General features: G+C 41.5%; 1 protein-coding gene and 2 non-coding genes across 3 annotated transcripts in view; 2 read left to right on the forward strand and 1 right to left on the reverse strand.

Moving 5' to 3' along the window:
- The window catches only part of RAD51C (RAD51 paralog C), a 31,295-nt gene extending 27,885 nt beyond the window's left edge, over nt 1–3,410 (reverse strand). The window contains exons 1-2 of the mRNA XM_040244205.1: nt 3,117–3,410; nt 888–1,146 (exon numbers count right to left, since the gene is read on the reverse strand). Coding sequence (XP_040100139.1) covers nt 888–1,146; nt 3,117–3,234 — 377 coding nt within the window. The 5' untranslated portion in view covers nt 3,235–3,410. The remainder of the gene's footprint in view (nt 1–887; nt 1,147–3,116) is intronic.
- Nucleotides 3,411–15,061: 11,651 nt separating this feature from the next.
- LOC120867491 lies at nt 15,062–15,224 on the forward strand. The gene has a single exon (XR_005721919.1). It is a non-coding gene; the product is annotated as a U1 spliceosomal RNA (small nuclear RNA).
- A 1,202-nt stretch (nt 15,225–16,426) lies between these two features.
- LOC120867471 lies at nt 16,427–16,590 on the forward strand. Its single transcript, XR_005721900.1, has one exon. It is a non-coding gene; the product is annotated as a U1 spliceosomal RNA (small nuclear RNA).
- The last annotated feature ends 3,181 nt before the right edge of the window (nt 16,591–19,771 follow it).

Below are 19,771 nucleotides of genomic sequence, written 5' to 3' on the forward strand. Positions count from 1 at the left end.
ATTCTTTAGTCGGTTTTCTTAGGCTTCTGGGTACAGACTTTTTTCTTATTATAAGAAGTCTACTTTCAAACACTTGGCTTTCAAATATATTCTCAGGAGTTAATTCTATAATAAAGTAGAAGACTGCCTGTTTACCCCACTGACCACACTATCCTGTTCCAAAAAGAAACCCTTTTTAATATCAAAATAATTGTATCAATTTATCAAGATGGGGTGAAGTAAGGCAAATACTGGTTTGTTTGATGCACACATACATAAAATTAAGAGCACATATATGCTGGGCTTCCCTGGTGGCTCAGTGTTAAAGAATCCGGTTGCCAATGCACGAGACGCAGGTTCGATCCCTGGTCGGGGAAGATCCCACATGCCGCTGAGCAACTAAGCCCGTGCACCACACTATCCAGTCTGTGCTCTACAGCCCGGGAAGCACAACTACTGAGCTCTCGAGCCACAACTAGTGAAGCCCACACACCCAGAACCTGTGCCGCTCAATAAGAGAAGCCACTGCAAATGAGAAGCCCACGCACTGCAACTAGACAGTAGCCCCTGCTTGCCACAGCTAGAGAAAAGTCCGAGCAGCAATGAAGACTCAGTTCAGTTCAGTTCAGTAGCTCAGTCGTGTCCGACTCTTTGTGACCCCACGAATCGCAGCACGCCAGGCCTCCCTGTCTATCACCAACTCCTGGAGTTCACTCAGACTCACGTCCATCGAGTCAGTGATGCCATCCCAAAAATAAAATAATTTCTTTAAAACAGAATTTACCATAAAAAAAAAAAAAGAGCACATACATGCCTTTTCTGGTCTCCTAACTGTATACCTGCCATACAATACTCTGCTATTTTCATAAAATGTTAGTAAGCCCACCCTTAAGGGGAGAACATTTTACCATAGTTGTGTTTTTCCAACACCTGGTGCGCCACAAATTTCTGTTGTTTTGGTTAAGGGTATTCCACCCCCAAGAATATTATCCAGTGCTGAACAGAAGGTAATTATGAAGTTCTGGGTATGCTCCTGTTCAAGAAGTTCCAGTGCTGTACACTTCCTGCCTGACTCAGCTGTAACAGAATAACTTGTTTTATTTGTAAGACATTCTCTTCTTATAATTTGCAGAGTTTCTAAAGCTTCTTCTTTAGATATCCCAACTTCTGAAAGAAACAGAAACAAAAACACTTGATTTTAGAGATTTAAAACAGTCTAATATATCATTGTCTTTATTAATTTTAATTTTTAAATAACAAGAGTGATGCCAAGAGTAGAGAAACATAAAAACGTAACATTTGATTATTTAATTTTTCAAGTTAATAAAGGCACTTATCTTTGTTTTCTTAGTCTTCACCTACTTAAAAGAGTTATCTATTACCTCAGAAACAGAATTCAGAAACCTAAACCCCTAAAGCATTTCTGAGTACCTACAAGAGTATCTCAAAGGTAGAAATAAAAATGTCCTTTTTCCCCTTTTGGTTCTTTTACATCTCTTTGGTCTTTTGCTATTTCTTTGGGTTTTATGAAGAAATAATAAACTTGTTCTCATAAGGTATACAAATTATTTTTTAGGAAATAATGAAAATTGCCTTTTTGCCTAAAACTAGATGCATATTTAAGAAGTGCATGTGTGTGTATTATTCATAGTGAAAATTTTTCATGAAAAATTCATGGATCACTGCAAACTGTTTAATAAGGAAAGTTATCTGATGCACAAATAGTTCAAACAATAATACACTTATGCTTCCTCAACTATACAACTTCATTCCTGACAACATGGCCTGAAAATGCAAAGTACAAAACAAGCTGCTTATAGAAGAAATAATTGTGAGGATGGTATCACTCATGAGTGTGGTATATCAGTGCTTAACTGGGTAAGGCTATGAACTATCAATCTGATGCTAACAGAAGACAAAAATGGTGGCCATTCTGGAGCGGTAAGGACTCTGCGCTCTCACTGCCAAGGGCGGGATTGAATCCCTGGTGGGGAAACTAAGATCCCACAAGCCCTGTGACCAAAAGAAGAAAAACAAAAGACAATAATGGTGCTAAAGAAGTGAACGTTCTATACAATCTAAGAGCCTTAACTCTGGATTTCTTAGGTCTGTCAATCCTGACTGCACCACAATGTAGTCATTATGCATAGGCAAGTTACTTTTTTATGCCTCACACTTTTCTTCTATAAAACGGGAATGAAATACACATAAAACCTTGGTAGAATGCGGAGGCCATCCAAAATGCTCAGTAATTGTTAGCTATTACTATGGTTTAGATTTGCTCAGATAAAAACCAACCTGTTGAGAGAAAATTAGCCCATCAAAGGTTGAGGGATACAGTCTTCGGTGTAATATTTAAGACAAACAGTAACACTGGATATAACATTTGTTTTCGAGTGGAGAGTTGAAACCTTATTTTCCACTGTTAAGGGTAATGACTGTTCCATTCAGGAACAGCTCTGCGCATACTGTAGTGGAAGGCGCAGAGAGAGAGCAGAGTGACAGCAGCTTCACTTCTGTTTACCTCACGGGGCAGTGGTTCCCACCAATTTATAATCTACAGGGTTCCGTAATATGAGGTTTGGGGTTTTCTCAGTGAATTACATGAACAAAAGTGATGTCTTTTTTCTACTGCTTTCTCCAGGTTCTGGTGATTCTACTCCCTTTCTCTTAATTTATCTCATCCTATCACGAATCGTGCATTCCTTAAATTGAATCCCTGCCCCTTGGATTTTGGAACAGTGAAAACAGCCGTTTGAATTCCAATCCTGGCTGCACAACTTCCTAGCCCGCTCATAATGAAAAGTTACTTAGCTTCCCCTAGCATCAGTTCCTTTCCATACATATTGGATATAATAAACCACGTTAAATGGGTTCTTTTGAGTGTAAATGAGAGATTCCTCGGAAATTTCAGCAGGCGCTGGTAGAGAAAGCAATTGGTGAATATTTCCAAGACCACAGTTCTAACCATTCAAATCACTCTGTAGCGAAATCGAGGCGCTGTTTCGTGCTGTAAACGCGGCGGGAGGCGGCAGAAGACTCTGACCGAGATAGCGCTTAAGCCAGAAGACCGAACAGAGATGGAGGCGGCACCGACGGCGGCCAGCGTGCCTCAGCTTGTCGTCAGGAGTCGTTACCTTTGCTGAGCTCGGAGGGTTTCACCTCTAGGAGTTCCTCAGCAGTCTGGAATCCTGCAGACGCCAGCTTCACTCGCACGGCCGGGGACAGCGGCAAACTCACTAAATCCCGCTGCATTTCAAAGTCAAACCACCTCCGCGCGCACTCGCGCGCTCCCAGAGCTCGGCCAGCCCGGACACCCGCGTCGGCCGCGCCCTGTGACGTCAGACGGAAGACGGAAGGGGAGGCGTCCGCGGCCTGGCTGCACGCGGCCTCGGGCTCTGGGGCCTTGAGGAACTCGGATACACTTTGACTCACTTGTCCCGCTTCTTCCGTGATTCTTTCAACTTTCATTTAAAGTTTGCACATCAAGCGTGTATCCTGACAGTAAAAAAAAAAAAAAGATGGATGGATGGAGCCCGCAGGATGCAAAAAGCCCAGGCTCAGTGGGTCTTACCACATTTCTTCACCTCTGCCCTGACCCTCTGGGTGGAGGCCTCAGCGTTGTTAGTAGGAATGATCTCTCCAATGGATATTACACACACACACACAGGTGTGTTACATATTACACACACACACACACACACAGGCGTGTTACCGGTTTGGGGTCTCGAACAGTCGAATAAAGATTAGCCCTAGTCTGGGGTGCCAGTGTTTCGGTTCTTCTTGCGTTGGTCCCCCTTCGCTAGGCCCCCTGACCTTTCCCGCCCTCGCGAGGGATTGTGGGCCAGCCCCCCACAGCCGCGGGGCGCGCTCGCCGCGCGATCCTCGCGCCCACCTACGGCTTCCCGCGAGTCAAGTCTGGAGCGTGGTGCTTTCTGAGACCGTTAGTTCTTCACAGCCTCCCCAGAAGTAACTGGAAAAGTAAGCAAGTCTTGTCCCCCGAGTGGGCTGGACATGGGCTCCCCTGGTCGTCGAGAGGGAGGCGTCGGGTTACGCAAGAGCTCCAGTTCGGGTACAGGGTGTCTAAGGGACCGCTTACTAAAATAGAGAAGTTTGAGGAAATTGAGAGGCGGTTTGGAAGCTTAGGAAGTCTTCCCTTGCCTGCTGCTGCTGCTCCTAAGTCGCTTCAGTCGTGTCCGACTCTTAGCGACCCCATGGACTGCAGCCCACCAGGCTCCTCCGTCCATGAGATGTTCCAGGCAAGAGTACTGGAGTGGGGTGCCATTGCTTTCTTCGCTTCCCTTGCCTAGGAGAGTATAATTTATTTAAGGGAGTAACTCATTCCTTACTTTTAGGGAGAAATTCTTAGCCTTGACTTTTCTTCCTAACTTAAAGGAATACCCTAAATGTTGCGAATCGGAGCCCTTTAAGTACCGAAGATCTAAGGAAGGAAACGTGCTGACCACTTTAGCAAATCCTACGCATTTCCAGCGCTCACAGCCATGCCGCGAGGAAAATAGGACTGAGACGGACTCATACAGCATAGTTTTCTTCAAGCTAAAGTTAAGACCTAGTACCTTTTTTTCTTACCCGAGCTACCTTCAGACAGTGAGGTAGCTCTTGGAGTGGGGTGGGGGGAAAATTCGAGAAGTATTTGTTCCCCGTTTGGTAGGGCAGGGAAAGTCTGGTAGGACTAATCAAGATGCAGTTTATTTGCCACTCTACGTTGCTTACCTTCTAGTATGATCCACATGTGGACGCGCAGGGGGCATTACATAACTGTTGTCCCCTGGGAGAATTCGGGCTTATGCTTATCAAGTAACCAGAGTCCTGGGTGAAGAAGAGATGGTGTTAACATATTCAGGGATAGCACTTAAGGTAGTTTGGTCAAATTCAGTGGAATCGGATTGTGTTTAGAATTTTCGTTAACAGAATAGAGTTAAGAAACCAGTCCACTCTGTGGCCATTCTGTTATTTATTATTATTACCTTATTCGGAACATTGAGTTGCTACAGTAGTTACTGTTTTCATCCTCATTCTTAAGATTTCTTTAATGCAGCTTTCTTTATAGTCAGACTTTCAAACTGGTATACTAAATTTTCCTGGGAGTATGTTATTATTTTCCATTGCGACGTGGGGTTACTTGGTCTTGAGAATACTGTTACAGCGGGATTTCCCTGGAGGTCCAGTCGTTGGGAATCCGGGATTCCACTGGGGTTAGGGAATAGAGGGTGGCGGGGGTATGGGTTGGTTCCCCCATCAGAGGGGGGGAAAAAAGCAGTATTTTTATGAAAAATCAAACTTGAGCTTTGGAGTCATACAAATTTGGGTTTGTATCACATCTCGGGAAATTACCAACTGAGACTTTAAGCAAGTTAGTTTCCTCACCTGCAAATGCAAATTAATATTTCACGGGGTTGTAGGAACGATTAAATTAACATATACAAACTAACCCAGAAAAGGTGCATAATCTTGTTTTTTTCTCCATTTAAAAATATTCTAACTTGTATACAGTTGAATAAAGCCTTATTGAACACCTAGCTCAGCAGAGTACTAATGGTGTGAGCCTCAAAAAAAAAAAAAATTTCCTACAGTTGTGCCAAAGAAAAGTGCTTTTACGTATTTTATTTTATTTTACTTGATCCTTATAGTAATCTTGTGAACAGTTTACCAAGGTCTCCATTTAAAATTTACACGTTGAAGATTTGAATACTTAAGCAACATTAAATATATTTAACCACTAGTTTTGTACAGAATAACATGGCAAATAAAAGAATCTATGCCTTCCTGGAGCCTGTGTTTTATTCCCTAAGTCGTGTTCCACTCTTGCAACCTCATGGACTGTAGTCCATCAGGCTCCTCTGTTCATGGGGTTTCCCAGGGAAGAATACTGCAGTGGGTTGCCATTTCCTTCTCCAGGGGATAGTCCCAACCCAGGATTGAACCAGCATCTGTGTTGGTTCAATGTTGGCAGGCAGGTTCTTTACCACTGAGCCACCAGGGAAGCACCATGGAGCCTTAGTCAATCATTATTACTGAGTTGTGTTGCATTTCGGTACAACTAAGGGTAGGAATGAGCTACCAAAATGCTGTCAATATTTATAATTGATCTAAGTAATCAAATACAGACACATTTTCATGCAGAACGGGGCTGTTTTCTAAAGATGTGGGAGAGGAATAATAAGAATATTTGTTATAGCTGAGCAGTTTACTTTCTTTTAGCCTAAAAACAGAACTTTTAAAACTGGTGACTTTGTGTGTTCAAATGAATGAGAATAGGAAAGATAAATGAGTGCTGGTTGGACTAAGAAAAAACTCTGAATCAAAGTTCAGCTTTAGAGATGGTTGTGGTAAAGCTTTGCACAGGCTTTGCACACAATGGGAGCTCAAAATATTTGTTATCCACAAACTCTTGAGACATTATTCTCACTTGACTTCTGTGATCCCACACTGATTTCCTTCCTAGGCATCTGGCTTTTCTGTCTCCCTTACATTTTTATCCTTTGTAACTAGGGCAGGAAATGTTCCCATTCTTTTAAGGCCCCATAACTGACCTTTCACCCACTACGCTGTTCTGTTCTCCCCTCTCTGGTTCTCTCCTCTCTCTGCTATCTTATTCACGTTCACAGTTCAGTGACTATTTATATGCCAATAATTTGTAAATTTATTTTTCTAGCTCTAACCTGTTCTCTGACCTCCTGATGGAAATACTAACTGCATACAGCACTGTGCTAAATCTCCAACTCAGCCTATTTTAAACCTAACTCATTTTCTTCAGCACACCAAAAAATCTTTGTCCTCTTCCTGCATTCCTTGCCTCTGTGAATTGAATATCCATCCTTCCATCTACACAAACCAGAAACCTAGGAATCTTCTACACCTCCTCCCCTTTAACTCTCCACGTTCAATATAACCACAAACTCTCTCAATTTTCTCTCTAAAATATCTTATGTTCGTGTCTCTTTTTTTTTAAGCCAAGCTGTCACTATTTCTCTTAGAGGTATTGCAATAGCCTTTTCTGTGGTCTCCCTGCATCTTGTCTTTCCCTCCTCTCTAGTCTGTCCTTCCATGCTGCAGACAGGGTCCTTTCTTGAGTGCATTTCATTTTATGTAACTCCCTATTTTGCTCTTAGGATAAAGATCAAATTTCTTAATAAGACAAAAAGTCTTGCATGTTCTGGCTCCTGTTTACATCTTTGCTGCTAAGTCGCTTCAGTCGTGTCCGACTCTGTGCGACCCCATGGACTGTAGCCTACCAGGCTCCTCTGTCCATGGGATTTACATCTTTAGCTGTATCTTTTTCCTATCTCTCTTTTAGTCTTTAGACTCCAGCCATTCTGGTGTTAATTTCTTGTGGGTGCCACAACAGAACCTTTGTGCATACCTCTCTGCTATACCCAGGTAACTACAATTTATCCTTCAAATCTTAGCATACATTGACCCCTCACCTGGCTTTGAACCTCTACTTCCAACAAACCCCCTCAAAACTAGATCAGATCCCCCTGCTAAAGCTCTCATAGCACCAGATGTCTTTGTGTGATCGTTTATTTAGCATATGTCCCCCCAGCTAGAATGAGATTCAGTCAAATGGGGACCATGTGGATTTTACTCGTTCTCCTGGAACCCCTAGCACCGTATATGGCTTATAGGAGGTGTTCAGTATATATTTGTTAAAAGAATGGATGATTAGATGACTGACCCCCTCTCTCCCATTTTGTTTTGCACTCTAAAATAGGTGGAAAATATCTATGTATCGGAAGTAGAAAACAAAATACAAAAAAATACAGACTGTAAAAAAACTTATTCATAGACCTTTTTAATTTTATTATTTAAATATTTTAATTAAAGTATCATTGATTTACAGAATATAGCAAAGTGATTCAATTATACATATTTTTTTCAGATTCTTTTCCATTATACACTATTACAAGATAACTGAATATAGTTCCCTGTTGTTTAACTATTTTATATTTAGTAGTGTGTATCTGTTAATCCCAGTTTCCTAATTTATCCCTCCCCACCACTTTTCTGCTTTGGTAACCATTAGCTTGTTTTCTCGGAGAAGGCTATGGCACCCCACTCCAGTACTCTTGCCTGGCAAATGCCATGGATGGAGGAGCCTGGAAGGCTGCAGTCCTTGGGGTCACTAGGAGTTGGACATGACTGACTCACTTCATTTTCACTTTTCACTTTCATGCATTGGAGAAGGAAATGGCAACCCGCTCCAGTGTTCTTGCCTGGAGAATCCTGGGGATGGGGGAGCCTGGTGAGCTGCCGCCTATGGGGTCACATAGAGTCGGACACGACTGAAGCTACTTAGCAGCAGCAGCAGCAGCAGCTTGTTTTCTATGTCTGTGACCCCATTTCTGTTTCATAAATAAGTTTGTTTGTATCCAGTTTTTTAGATTCCACATATAAGTGATATTGTATGATATTCATCTTTATCTGACTTACTTCACTTAGTATGATAACCATAGGTCCATCCATGTTGTGCAAATGGCATTATTTCATTCTTTGTTACGGCTTTGTAATATTCCATTGTGTGAGTGTGCGTGTGTGTACACCAAATCTTCCATTCATCTGTCAGTGGACATTTAGGGTACTTCCATGTTCCTAGATCTTTTCTTCAGTTCTTGTTACTGAGTCAAACCTGGGTCAACTCACCATGCACAGTAAAGCAAGTCTACTGACACTGGGTTGTGCTGAAGGAAAGTACGGCATTTATTGCAAGGTCAAGCAAGGACTATGGGCGGCTAATTCTCAGAAGACCCAGACTTCCCTATGGGTTAATGACAGGGTGAGGGAGAGAGTTGTGTGGTATTTGATCAGCTCATGGATTTTATTCTCATTGGTTGGTGCTGAGGTAATCGGGAGTCAACATCATCAACCTTCTGGTTCCAACCTGTGTGGAGTCTCTGTACTTGTGGTCAGAGGGCTGTTAATGTCTTCCACCTAGTGGGGGTTTCAGTATCTGCAAAACAACCCAAGGATATGGCTCGGAATATTATCTATAGCTCTTATGGAGGAACTAACTTAACTTTGTTTAATGGCTAACCTATTACTATTTTGTTTTGCCTGTTTTCCTTTCTTTCTGTGTTTTCTCACTTCTCTGATTAAATTTGCTCTTTGGAACTTAAAGAAGCCCTAGGAGGCTAAAGTTTTTCTACAGACAGAAGACAGGTGGGCTCTGTCCTGGGAAGGCCCCGTAGGGTCCTGCTCAGTTACAGTTTCCCTCTTTTCTTGATATTCCTGTCTTGAGTGGGAACAGGTACAGGAAAAGAAAGGGAACAAAGTTCTGGACTGAGAGGTTAATCATAAACTCAGCAGAGGAACTTGGTTTTAAGGGGGCTCAATTTCATTCAAAGATAATAATGTTAACATTTCAGTTTATTTTAATATCCCTACAACTTCATATACATTTATTTGAGTTATGATGAAATTGTGAAGAAATGTATATATCTTATGTATCTTTTGTTTTTCACTTAATATTTTGTCAAAATTTTTCTCTATATGATTAAAAACTATTTTAAAATTAAGTTTGGGACTTCCATGGAGGTCCAGTGGTTAAGACTGTGCTTCCACTGCAGGGGGCATGGATTTGATCCCTGGTCAGAAGCTAAGATCCCACATGCCACATGGCAGTGCCCCCCCCCCAAAATTAAGTTGAATGGTTGGATACTATTCTGTCTTGAGGCCCATCTTTCTAATCAGTGGCCTATAATTGGACAGTTATTAATAACTGAAATTATGTCCAGTTTTTTCACTGTGATGAGGTGGTGTGTGCTTTGGACCTCACTTGTTCAAGCATGCCTATCTGGGCTCTTGAGCTTGCTTGTGCCTTTCCTTTCTCTCAATACATTTCTGGTAGTAGAATTCCTAGGTCAAAAGCACACACATTTTCATTTTGAATCTTCTTTTTTTTTTGAACCCCAAGCCACATGAGTGGAAGCCCTAAGTCCTGACGATTGGATGGCCAGGAAATTCCCCATTTTGAAACTTCTAGAGTCCTACTGACAGTATATGGGAACTGGTTTCCCAGCCCCCACCCTGGCACTGGCCTTTGTATGTAGTGTGTATATGTGCTCAATCGTGTCCCAGTTTTTGAGGCTCCAAAGACTAGCCAGACAGGCTCCTCTGTCCATGGAATTTTCAAGGCAAGAACAATGGAGTGGGTTGCCATTTCCTACTCCAGGGGAATCTTCCCAGCCCAGGGATTGAACCCTCAACTCTTGTGTCTCCTGCACTGGTAGACGGGTTCTTTACCATTAGCGCCACCTGGGAAGCCCAGCGCTAGCCTTTAGCAGTCTTTAAATGGTTGGTGGTTGTTTTTCTTAATTGAGGTATAATTGACTTTAAATGGTTATTATCATTTATTATGACTAAGAGAGGTTAAAAATCTTTTCATATAACTTTATTGGCCAAGTGTATTTTATTATTGTAATTATCCCATTATATCCTTCGCCCACTTTTTATTTTTAATGGTGGTGAAATACACATAGTAAAATTTACCATCTTTGGGAATTCCCTGGCAGTTCAGCGGTTAGGACTTGGTGCTTTCATTGCAGTTGCCTGGGTTCAATCCCTGGCCAGGGAACTAAGATCCCGAAAGCTGTGTGACACGGTCAAAAGAAATTTACCATCTTTAAGTGTAAGTTTCAGTAGCATTAATTATGTTCACAGCGTTCTGCAACTTAGGTCCACAACTTTTTTATCTTGCACACCTGACACTCTGTACCCTTTGAACAACGCACCATTTTTCATTTCCTTATACAAATGGAATCATATAGAGTTTATCTTTTTGTGCCTGATTTATTTCACTTAACATAATGTTTTCAAGGTATAATACACTCATGTTATAGCATCTATCAGAATTTTTTTCCTTCTTAAGGTTGAACAACATTCCATTGTATGTATCTACATTCATCTGTAGATAGACACTTGAGTTGCTACTACCGCTTGGCTGTTGTAATACTGCTACGAACATGGGTGCATGTTCCTTTCTCACTTTTTAACTAGGCTTTTAATTTAAACTATGTATTTGTTTTTATGATCAGAAATGATAATTAACATTTATTATGGTAGGCCCAGCATTCTGCTCAGTTTTGTCTGGCATTAAAACCCAAAATTCTTAAGCTGCCAACTCTCTCATATGCATATTCTATTATACAGGCTATTTACCTAATCACTAGATTGCAGATATCTTCCCACTTTGTCACATGTGTTTAGACTTTATGAGGTTTTCTACTTTATTGATGTTATGTATATGCAAACTTTATATTTAATTCTTAAATTGGTAACATGCTTAGAAAGTCTTTTCTTGTTAATTCCCTAGTGGCTCAGTGGTTAGGACCCCACTGCAGGGGGCACTGGGAACTGAGATCCCCCAAGCCCTTTGGCAAAGCCAAAAAGATGTCTTTATTTTCTTCAAAATTGTTATAAACATAATCATCTGTATTTTTTACATATGGTTTATGATTTAATTTGAATATTTTAATCTATCTGATTTTTTTTTAATGTAGGAGAAAGAAAGCATTTTTTCCCCTTCTCTCCAGTGGTAAGACAGTTTTCTAAATAGTCTTTATAAGGCAATTGATCTTTTCCTCCACCTATATAAAATGTTATCTTTATCATATGCTTTTTTTTTTGGTTGAGCCAAGCAGTTTGTGGGATTTGAGTTTCTCAAACCCTTGCCCCCTGCAGTGGAAGGGTGGGTTCTTAAACACTGGACTGCAAAGGAAGTCCCTAACATACTTTTACATATGTAGGTCCTATATACCTGGTATAAAACCTATGTGGTTATTGCATACTGTTCTTTTATTTACTTATTTTTGGCTGCACTGAGTCTTCGTTGCTGTGTGGGCTTTCTCTAGTTGCTGCCAGTGGGGGCATTTATTTTTGTTCATAAATGAGATTAATCTGTGAGATGATTACATCTACTTTGGTTTTGGGAACAAAGTTTTGAAACATTTGTAAAATGAACTAAAGCTTCTTTACTTTTTCTGGCTAACTTATGTTTGTATTTAATATAAACTTATGTAAGTATTTCCTTGTACTTTTCTAAGGAATGTGTGGCTTTCCTCAAAGGATGTTAAACTTCGCAGGGCTTCTGTGAGGTAATAGCATTAATGTTTTAACCTGCTTGAGCTATAAGAGCATGAAGGACAGTCATGCTTTTGCCCTAAGGCAGATTACCTTGGACATATATTTTGATAACTGGGCCCAAAACAATGAAGTTCCCATGAAATAGTGAAACTAACCTTGTGAAGGGCTCTGTGTTATTTAAGCACGCACCACTAGGAAACTCCCTGATGGTCCAGTGGTTAGAACTTGGCGCTTTCACTGTTGAGGGTTTAGGTTTGATCTAGGGAGGTAAGATCCAACAAGCCTCATGGTCAAAAAAGAAAAGATAAAAAGAAAACACTGTTAGTACTATTTACAGTAGCAAACACCTGGAAACAATCCAAGTGTCCAATGATTGGTTTAAGATGTGGTGTGTGTATATACACACACCATGGAATATCACTGTCATAAAAAAGAATGAAATATTACCTTTTATAGTAATGTGGACAGACCTAGAGAATATCATACTGTGTGAAGTAAAAGACAAATACTGTGAAGTAAAAGACAAATATGATATCACATATATGAAATCTAAAAAATAATAAAAATGAATCTATATAAAAAAACAGAAGCAGAGTCGGCCAGAAAACAAACTTATGGTTACCAAAGGGGAAATAGAGGTGGGAAGGGATAAATTAGTAGTATGGGTTAACAGATATAAACTACTATACATAAAACAGATAAGCATTAAGGACTTAGTATGTAACACACAGAACTAAATTCAATATCTTGTAACAACCTATAGTGGAAAAAAGTCTGAAAAAAATGTAACTGAATCACTTTGCTGTACACCCACAAGTGATACAATATTATAAATCAACTATATCTTACAAATAAAAAGAAGGCACTGCTAGTCACAAATCTTCTGAAAATGGCATTTTGAATTTAAGAGTTGTTTGGTGATAATAGTAGTCTAGTTCACAGATACCATTTTCCCCTTACAAGTGTGGTTCCCAGCCAGATTTCAAGATCTCTAACTTTAGAAAAAAAATTATCAATCTTTTGGCTTTGCTGGGTTTCTGTTGATGTGTGTGCGCTTTCTCTGGTTTCCGTGAGCGGAGGCTGCTCGTTGTGGCGTCGCCTCTTGTTGTGGAGCACAGGTTGTGGGGCGTGTGGGGTTCAGTAGCTGTCCCTAGCTGCCCCTCGGCCTGTGGGCTCATCCCAGACCTGGGATCAGACCTGCGTCTCCTGAATTGGCAGGAGGGTCCTTAAACACCAGACTACCAGGGAGTCCCAAGGTATCTACTTTCATTTCACAGACACACAGAATGTTTCCAGATTACACATGCAGGCATGTATGTGTATGTGAGTATATGTTTTATATATGTATTACATAGAATAGGTCTTTCTTTTGGGGGAGAGAGTTTATAACAAACTGGTAGGGTGTCAAAGGTCAGACTTCAGACTTCATGATCTCCCTCTTCCACCCCAGTATTTTTTTCCTCTCTCTCCATCTCAGTTACCTCTGTTCTCAGTTATTGCTTGTTAATTTTTAATATGATTTTTACAAATAGCAGTACTTCTTCCTGTTTTAAAGATATAAAGCTTGGGAATTCCCTGGTAGTCCAGTGGTTAGGACTCCATGCTTTCACTGCTGTGGGCCCATGTTCAATCTGTAGTGGAGGAACTAAGATCCTGCAAGCAGCCCAATGTGGCCAGAAAAAAAAAAAAAAAAAGATATAAAAGCTGGCTGATTTATGTTGGTGGAGGAGACAATATTAGAAGAGTCCTTCTGTAAGATAAAACTGTGAGAAATAGGTTGGTTCTAGTGTGATCTTGGGCAACTGAAGAATAGTTAAACATGGGAACTCCAGTTCTAACATACACTGAGGCAGAAAGGAGAGGACTGAGAAGTCTGATGATAATTATGTGAATATGTAATACATGAAGTACTAACCGCTGCCTAAAATGGGATTTGCTCTTTTCAAAGGATCTGAGATAGTCTTGGAGAGGTCAGGAATTTCTTGTAGGATGGGTTGAAACTCTAGTAGTCTTGTGGATTTCAGACACCCATGAAAAAGCAAAAGAATGACCCTGTGCTTATAGTGTTGAGCACAAGAGAGTTTAAGGATAAGTCAAAACACAACTTAGTCTCGATGAAGAGAGGAGAAACTCTTGATCACAAAAGTGATTTCCAACGGTGAGGATCATCACGTTCCAGCTAATGGACCCCTACAACTTATCCAAATATCTGCTGTAGGAGGGGTTGCTGCAAGAGCTTTCCACTAACTCAGTTCAAAATTAGAATTAGTTATTTGTGCAGCTGTTCTTGTAAGGGTGATCATTTGCTCCACATTTGAAAAAGAGCTTATTTTGTACTTGTGCTCGAAGCTTTGAACGCTCAAGTTATTTGCAGCTCTAACTACATCGACTGAATTTTCAAACGTACTTTTACCAAATTTCATCTTTTCAGACTTGCTATTTATGTTGTGTAGATACTGGCTTGCTGAACTACACCAGAATCACAGCGAGGCCATTAGCTCCAAGCCCTTGAAGGAAGGAACGAATTTCTTACTTTTATATCTGTAGAGTCTTTGCCTTTAAGTTTCATTCCAGTAACTATACCAGGAAAGTGAAAGTGAAGTCGCTCAGTCGTGTCTGACTCTTTGCGACCCGTGGACTGTAGCCCACCAAGCCTCTCCGTCCATGGCATTCTCTAGGCAAGAATACTGGAGTGGGTTGCCATTTCCTTCTCCAGGAAAAGGACACGCTAAATGAGATCAGCAAAAGGGGTGTGGAACATGTAGATGAGAGCAGTGAAGGCCATAATTCTTACACTAGGCATTTATTTCCTATGATTTGGCAATATTGAGATCTACAAAGTATTTCTTCTTTGTAATTATAGTTTGAAGGCTTAATTCCAGTAGCGGGGGGAGAGTTCTGTAAAATGCAGGAGAAAAGTGACCCTCTCGTTAGAGTGATTAGAATATGTGGGTGACATGGCAGAGGCCAATCACAACTCATACTTACTGGCAGGGGAGATACCGTGGTCATGAGGGTGGTCTTCCCAGGGCGAGGCTCATCCATTGCACTCCGGATGTGCTGACCCCTGCGATTTCCCCAAATGTGGGAAACTCGGCTGCATAATTTGTGGAAGTGAGGTGCTGCGTTCGCGCTTTCCCCTGATGTGGCTTGTCTAAGAGAAGGCAGTAGATTGACATTTTCTTTTGTTTGTTACTAGTGGTGGCTGTTGTGAGTTGGTGGTGTAGATCCCAGTTTTAAAATATGGGAATTAGTTCGGCTCCATAAGAGGATGTGAAGACATACAAATTATCTTTTTCTGTTATGGTTGCTTACAGGGTTTTTGGTATTTCGGTTTTCCAGCAGGGGTTATGCCTGGGCATCTTCGTTTTCCTTTTTTTGCGGAAAAAATATTGGTCTCTTTCATCGCTGTTGTAGACTTGAAAGAAATTTCTTGACTACTGTGGAAATAGTAAGTAATCTATAGGGTGGTCTCTTTCTTCTAGGTGAAGTGAAGTCGCTCAGTCGTGTCCGAATCTTTGCGACCCTGTGGGCTGGAGTGGGGTGCCATTTCCTTCTCCAGGGGATCTTCCTGACCAGGGATCGAACCCAGGTCTCCTTCATTGCAGGCAGACGCTTTAACCTCTGAGCCAGAGGATCCTTTTATGACCTTGTCTGCCCGTAATGCGGGAGACCCGGCTTCGATCCTTGGGTCGGGAAGATCCCCTGGAGAAGGAAATGGCAACCCACTCGAGTCAGTACTCTTGCCTGGAAAATTCCATGGGCAGAGGAGCCTTGTAAGCTACAGTCCACGGGGTCGCAAAGAGTCGGACACTACTGAGCCACTTCACTTCACCTCTCCGTTTCCAAAGCCACCAGTTTAGTGTCTTCGGTCAGTTGATAATGTAACTCCTCTCCATAAGAGCCTTTGATTGCATTAGGCGCACCTGGACAATTCGGACTATTCCCGCCCCACCCAGTCTCAAAGCTCATCGCCTCCCTACAATCTCTTCTGTCACAAAGGTGGGTCACATTCCCGGCCCCGGGGATTAGGCCCCGAGCGCCTCCGTGGCCGTCAGTCAGCCTATCACGAGGCCCCGGTACAGTCGGCGCTGCGGGGTGACGTCACTAAGGTGCGCGGAGTATGTAAATGAGCTCGGCGTCGGCCGGCCCTGTTCAAATGTACTATGAAGCGTTTGTATTATTTTGCAAATATTGCGGTACTGGCAATGTGCTCGTGAGGCCTTTATAGGTGGGAGAAGCCGTTATTTCGTAAGTGAGGGTGTAGAGTTGCGGTGAAGAGAGTGACCGTAAGTGCGAAGTGTTTGGAACGTGAGGCTGAGGCGGCAGGCAGGGCCAGCAACTCATACTTACCTGGCAGGGGAGATACCATGATCACGAAGGTGGTTTTCCCAGGGCGAGGCTTATCCATTGCACTCCGGATGTGCTGACCCCTGCGATTTCCCCAAATGTGGGAAACTCGACTGCATAATTTGTGGTAGTGGGGGACTGCGTTCGCGCTCTCCCCTGTTTCCTTTTTGTTAAAGAGAAGATACATGTAGTAGTGTTGTTTAGTTTATGACTGAATGACATTTAAAGAAAGCCTTAAAATGAAGTGTTGAGGCGTATGGGTGGATAGTGCAGATCTAAGTATATTCTCGGGTAAAACATTGGACCTCTGGAATAATCTTGTGGATGAAAGAGCCTGGGGGGTCGCTGAGAGTTGGACACGACTTGAGCGACTTCACTTTCACTTTTCACTTCCATGTAAAATGGCAATCTATTCCAGTGTTCTTGCCTGGAGAATCCTAGGGACTGGGGGCTTCGGGGGCTGCCATCTATGGGGTCGCACAGAGTCGGACACGATTGAAGCGACTTAGCAGCAGCAGCAGGTATATTTTATGCTTTATGGCTTGAACTTTGAGTTTGCCTTTATTTTCAGAATATCATGCTTAGTCGCTCAGTCTGTTTGACGCTGTGATCCTGTCAGGCTCTTTTGTCCATGGGATTTTCCAGCTGAGAATACAGGAAGCGTTGCCATTTTTTTCCCCCAGGGGATCTTGCCCACCCAGGAATCAAACAGGGGTCTCCTGCATTGCAGGTGGATTCTTTACCAGCTGAGCTAAGTGGCTTAATGTATGTGGTATCAAGTGGCAGTGAAGTGAACGTTAATCTTGCTCCTTTTCTGATTTTTACCTCTGGTAGAAAAAGAGGATTAATGTTTATTTCTGACTGCTCTGTTCTCTTAGGTCAGTTTGAAATCTGGATTTTTGAGGCTGTTGAAATATCCTCATAAGTAGCCATTTTTCCCTCCAGCACAGTCAAAATTTGTGACTTCTGTACTGTTTTAGGGGGCTCTTCTGTTAATCCTTTCTACTTCAGAAAGTTAAATTGAACAGATTCATTTCTTCTTTATTACCTAAGGAATGCTACATCTGGATTGAATGTGGGTATTTCTAAAGGTCCCCAACCAGTGTCTTTGAGAACCTGTCCTGTTGCTGAAAACTAGAATGTGTCTGCAGGCAACCGATTCTTGTATATGCTGCTGATTCACTGTATTTCATTTTCAGGATATGGTATATTCTGGTTCTGCCTAGTTTCCCAATGTAGCTATTTAGATTTCTAGTGACCTTCACACTCGTGCTTACCTGTCTTGCAGAAGCAGTTCCTGCTGCTTCTTTCCTAGAACAGATCTTGTCCATCTGTATTTAGTCCCTTCCTGACCCTTAGCAATGGGACAGGGTAATTTACAGTGTCTCCAGGGGCCTGATACATAAAAATATGATTTCTCACTTGGCTTCTAAGTTTAAGTACTCACCTGGTAATTAACAATAGTCACCTGAGTTCTGGAGCCTTTGTTTGAAAGGGAACATGAGAGACACAAAGTACATATATTTTGCAGCATGTTTTAAAAATTTGTATCAAAATAACACATATATTTCAAATAGTTCTTTTAGGCTTCTTATTTTTAAATTTATTTTTATTATTAAAAATTTTTATTTATTTGTTTTTGGTTGTGGTGGGTCTTCATTGCTGCACTGGGGCTTTCTCTAGTTCTTGCCAGACGGGCTACTCTTCACTGTGGTGCGAGGGCTTCCCATTGGCGGATTCTTAGCCTCTGTACCACCAGGAAATCCAGTCCTTTTAGGTTTCTAAACTGAGTTCTTCTGCTTCTTCCCGTTCTCCAGGTCCCCTTCAAAGGGAGATACTTTCCACTCTAAAAACAACTAAAATTTTATTCTTGTGACATTTATGAACCTCTTTGTTTCTAAACTAGTGCGCAGGATATTATTCTTTAATGCAGGGGTCTCCCCTTCCCTGGACCTACAGAAGGAGGTGATTGGTGAGCAAGCAAAGCTTCATTTGCCCGCTCCCTATTGCTCTCATTACTCCCTGAACCATCCCCACACAACCCTGCAATCTCCCCAGCCCCGGTCTGTGTAAAACTTTTCTTCCATGAAACCAGTCCCTGGTATCAAAAAGGTTGGGGGCCTCTGCTTTAATGCATCCATTCTTTTTTTTTTTTCCAACTAGTACCGAGTGGCCAAAATGTGTTCTGATGTTATTATTACTTAATGTAATGCATTGTAACTGTGCAGTTGGGAAAATGATTTCTTTTTTTTTTAATTAAACTTTTTATTTTGTATTATAGTATGGCCAGGTAACAATTTTTTTTAATTTATTTTAATTGGAGGCTAATTACTTTACAGTATAGTAATGAGTTTTGCCATACATTGACAGGAATCAGCCATGGGTGTACATGGTGTGTCCCCTATCCTGAACCTCCCTCCCACCTCCCTCCCCATCCCATCCCTCAGGGTCATCCCAGTGCACCAGCCCTGAGCACCCTGTCTCATGCATCGAACCTGGACTGGCGATCTGTTTCACATGTAATATACATGCTTCAATGCTATTTTTGACGTTGTCTATGTTTGATAATGGTAAATAAAGATTTAGATCTCTTGCACCACCATTTCTTCTCTATTTTTCCTAATATAGTTTAAAAACCATTTGGGAAAAAAATAAAGTAAAAACCATTTGGTTAAATCAGTATTCAGTTTATATTATTCTTAGGCAACCATTATTCTCAGCAGGGCATTGTCATTGAATATCATTGTTTCCTTTAATTTTATTGTTCTTCTGGTTAGGTTTTTTTTTTTTTTTCCTTCCTTTTCTTTTCTGTTTTTGGCCGTGCATCAAGGCATGCAGGATCTTAGTTCTGCCACCTGGGATTGAACCCGTGTCCCCTGCCGTGGAAGCACAGAATCCTAACCCCTGGACTGCAGTGGTGGTGGTAGATTAGTCACTACATTGTGTCCAACTTTTGTGACCTCGTGGACTATAGCCTGCCAGGCTTCTCTGTCCATGGGATTTTCCAGACGAGAATACTGGAGTGGGTTGCTATTATAGCCTCTTGTTTTCCACAAGGCCAATCGTATCAAGTAATCTTATTAGTTTAAATATTGTTTTGTTTTGTTTTTCCTGGAGGTCTATAAAACTTCTGTTTTTCCTCTACCTAAACCCATTGTTCTTTCAGACTGCTGCATAGGTGAAATAGTTTAAATGGGTATCAAATTCTACTGGTTGGAGTTAAAATTTTCTTCATGATTTCAAAGGCATCACTTTTTGACTTAAAACCTCTGGAAGCTGTTAAGAAGAATTTCTGATTCTTTACACTATTTTTTTTTTCTTTACACTATTTATGTGATAC

Source organism: Oryx dammah, unplaced genomic scaffold, assembly GCF_014754425.2.
Source record: "Oryx dammah isolate SB20612 unplaced genomic scaffold, SCBI_Odam_1.1 HiC_scaffold_8, whole genome shotgun sequence".
NCBI lineage: Eukaryota > Metazoa > Chordata > Mammalia > Artiodactyla > Bovidae > Oryx > Oryx dammah.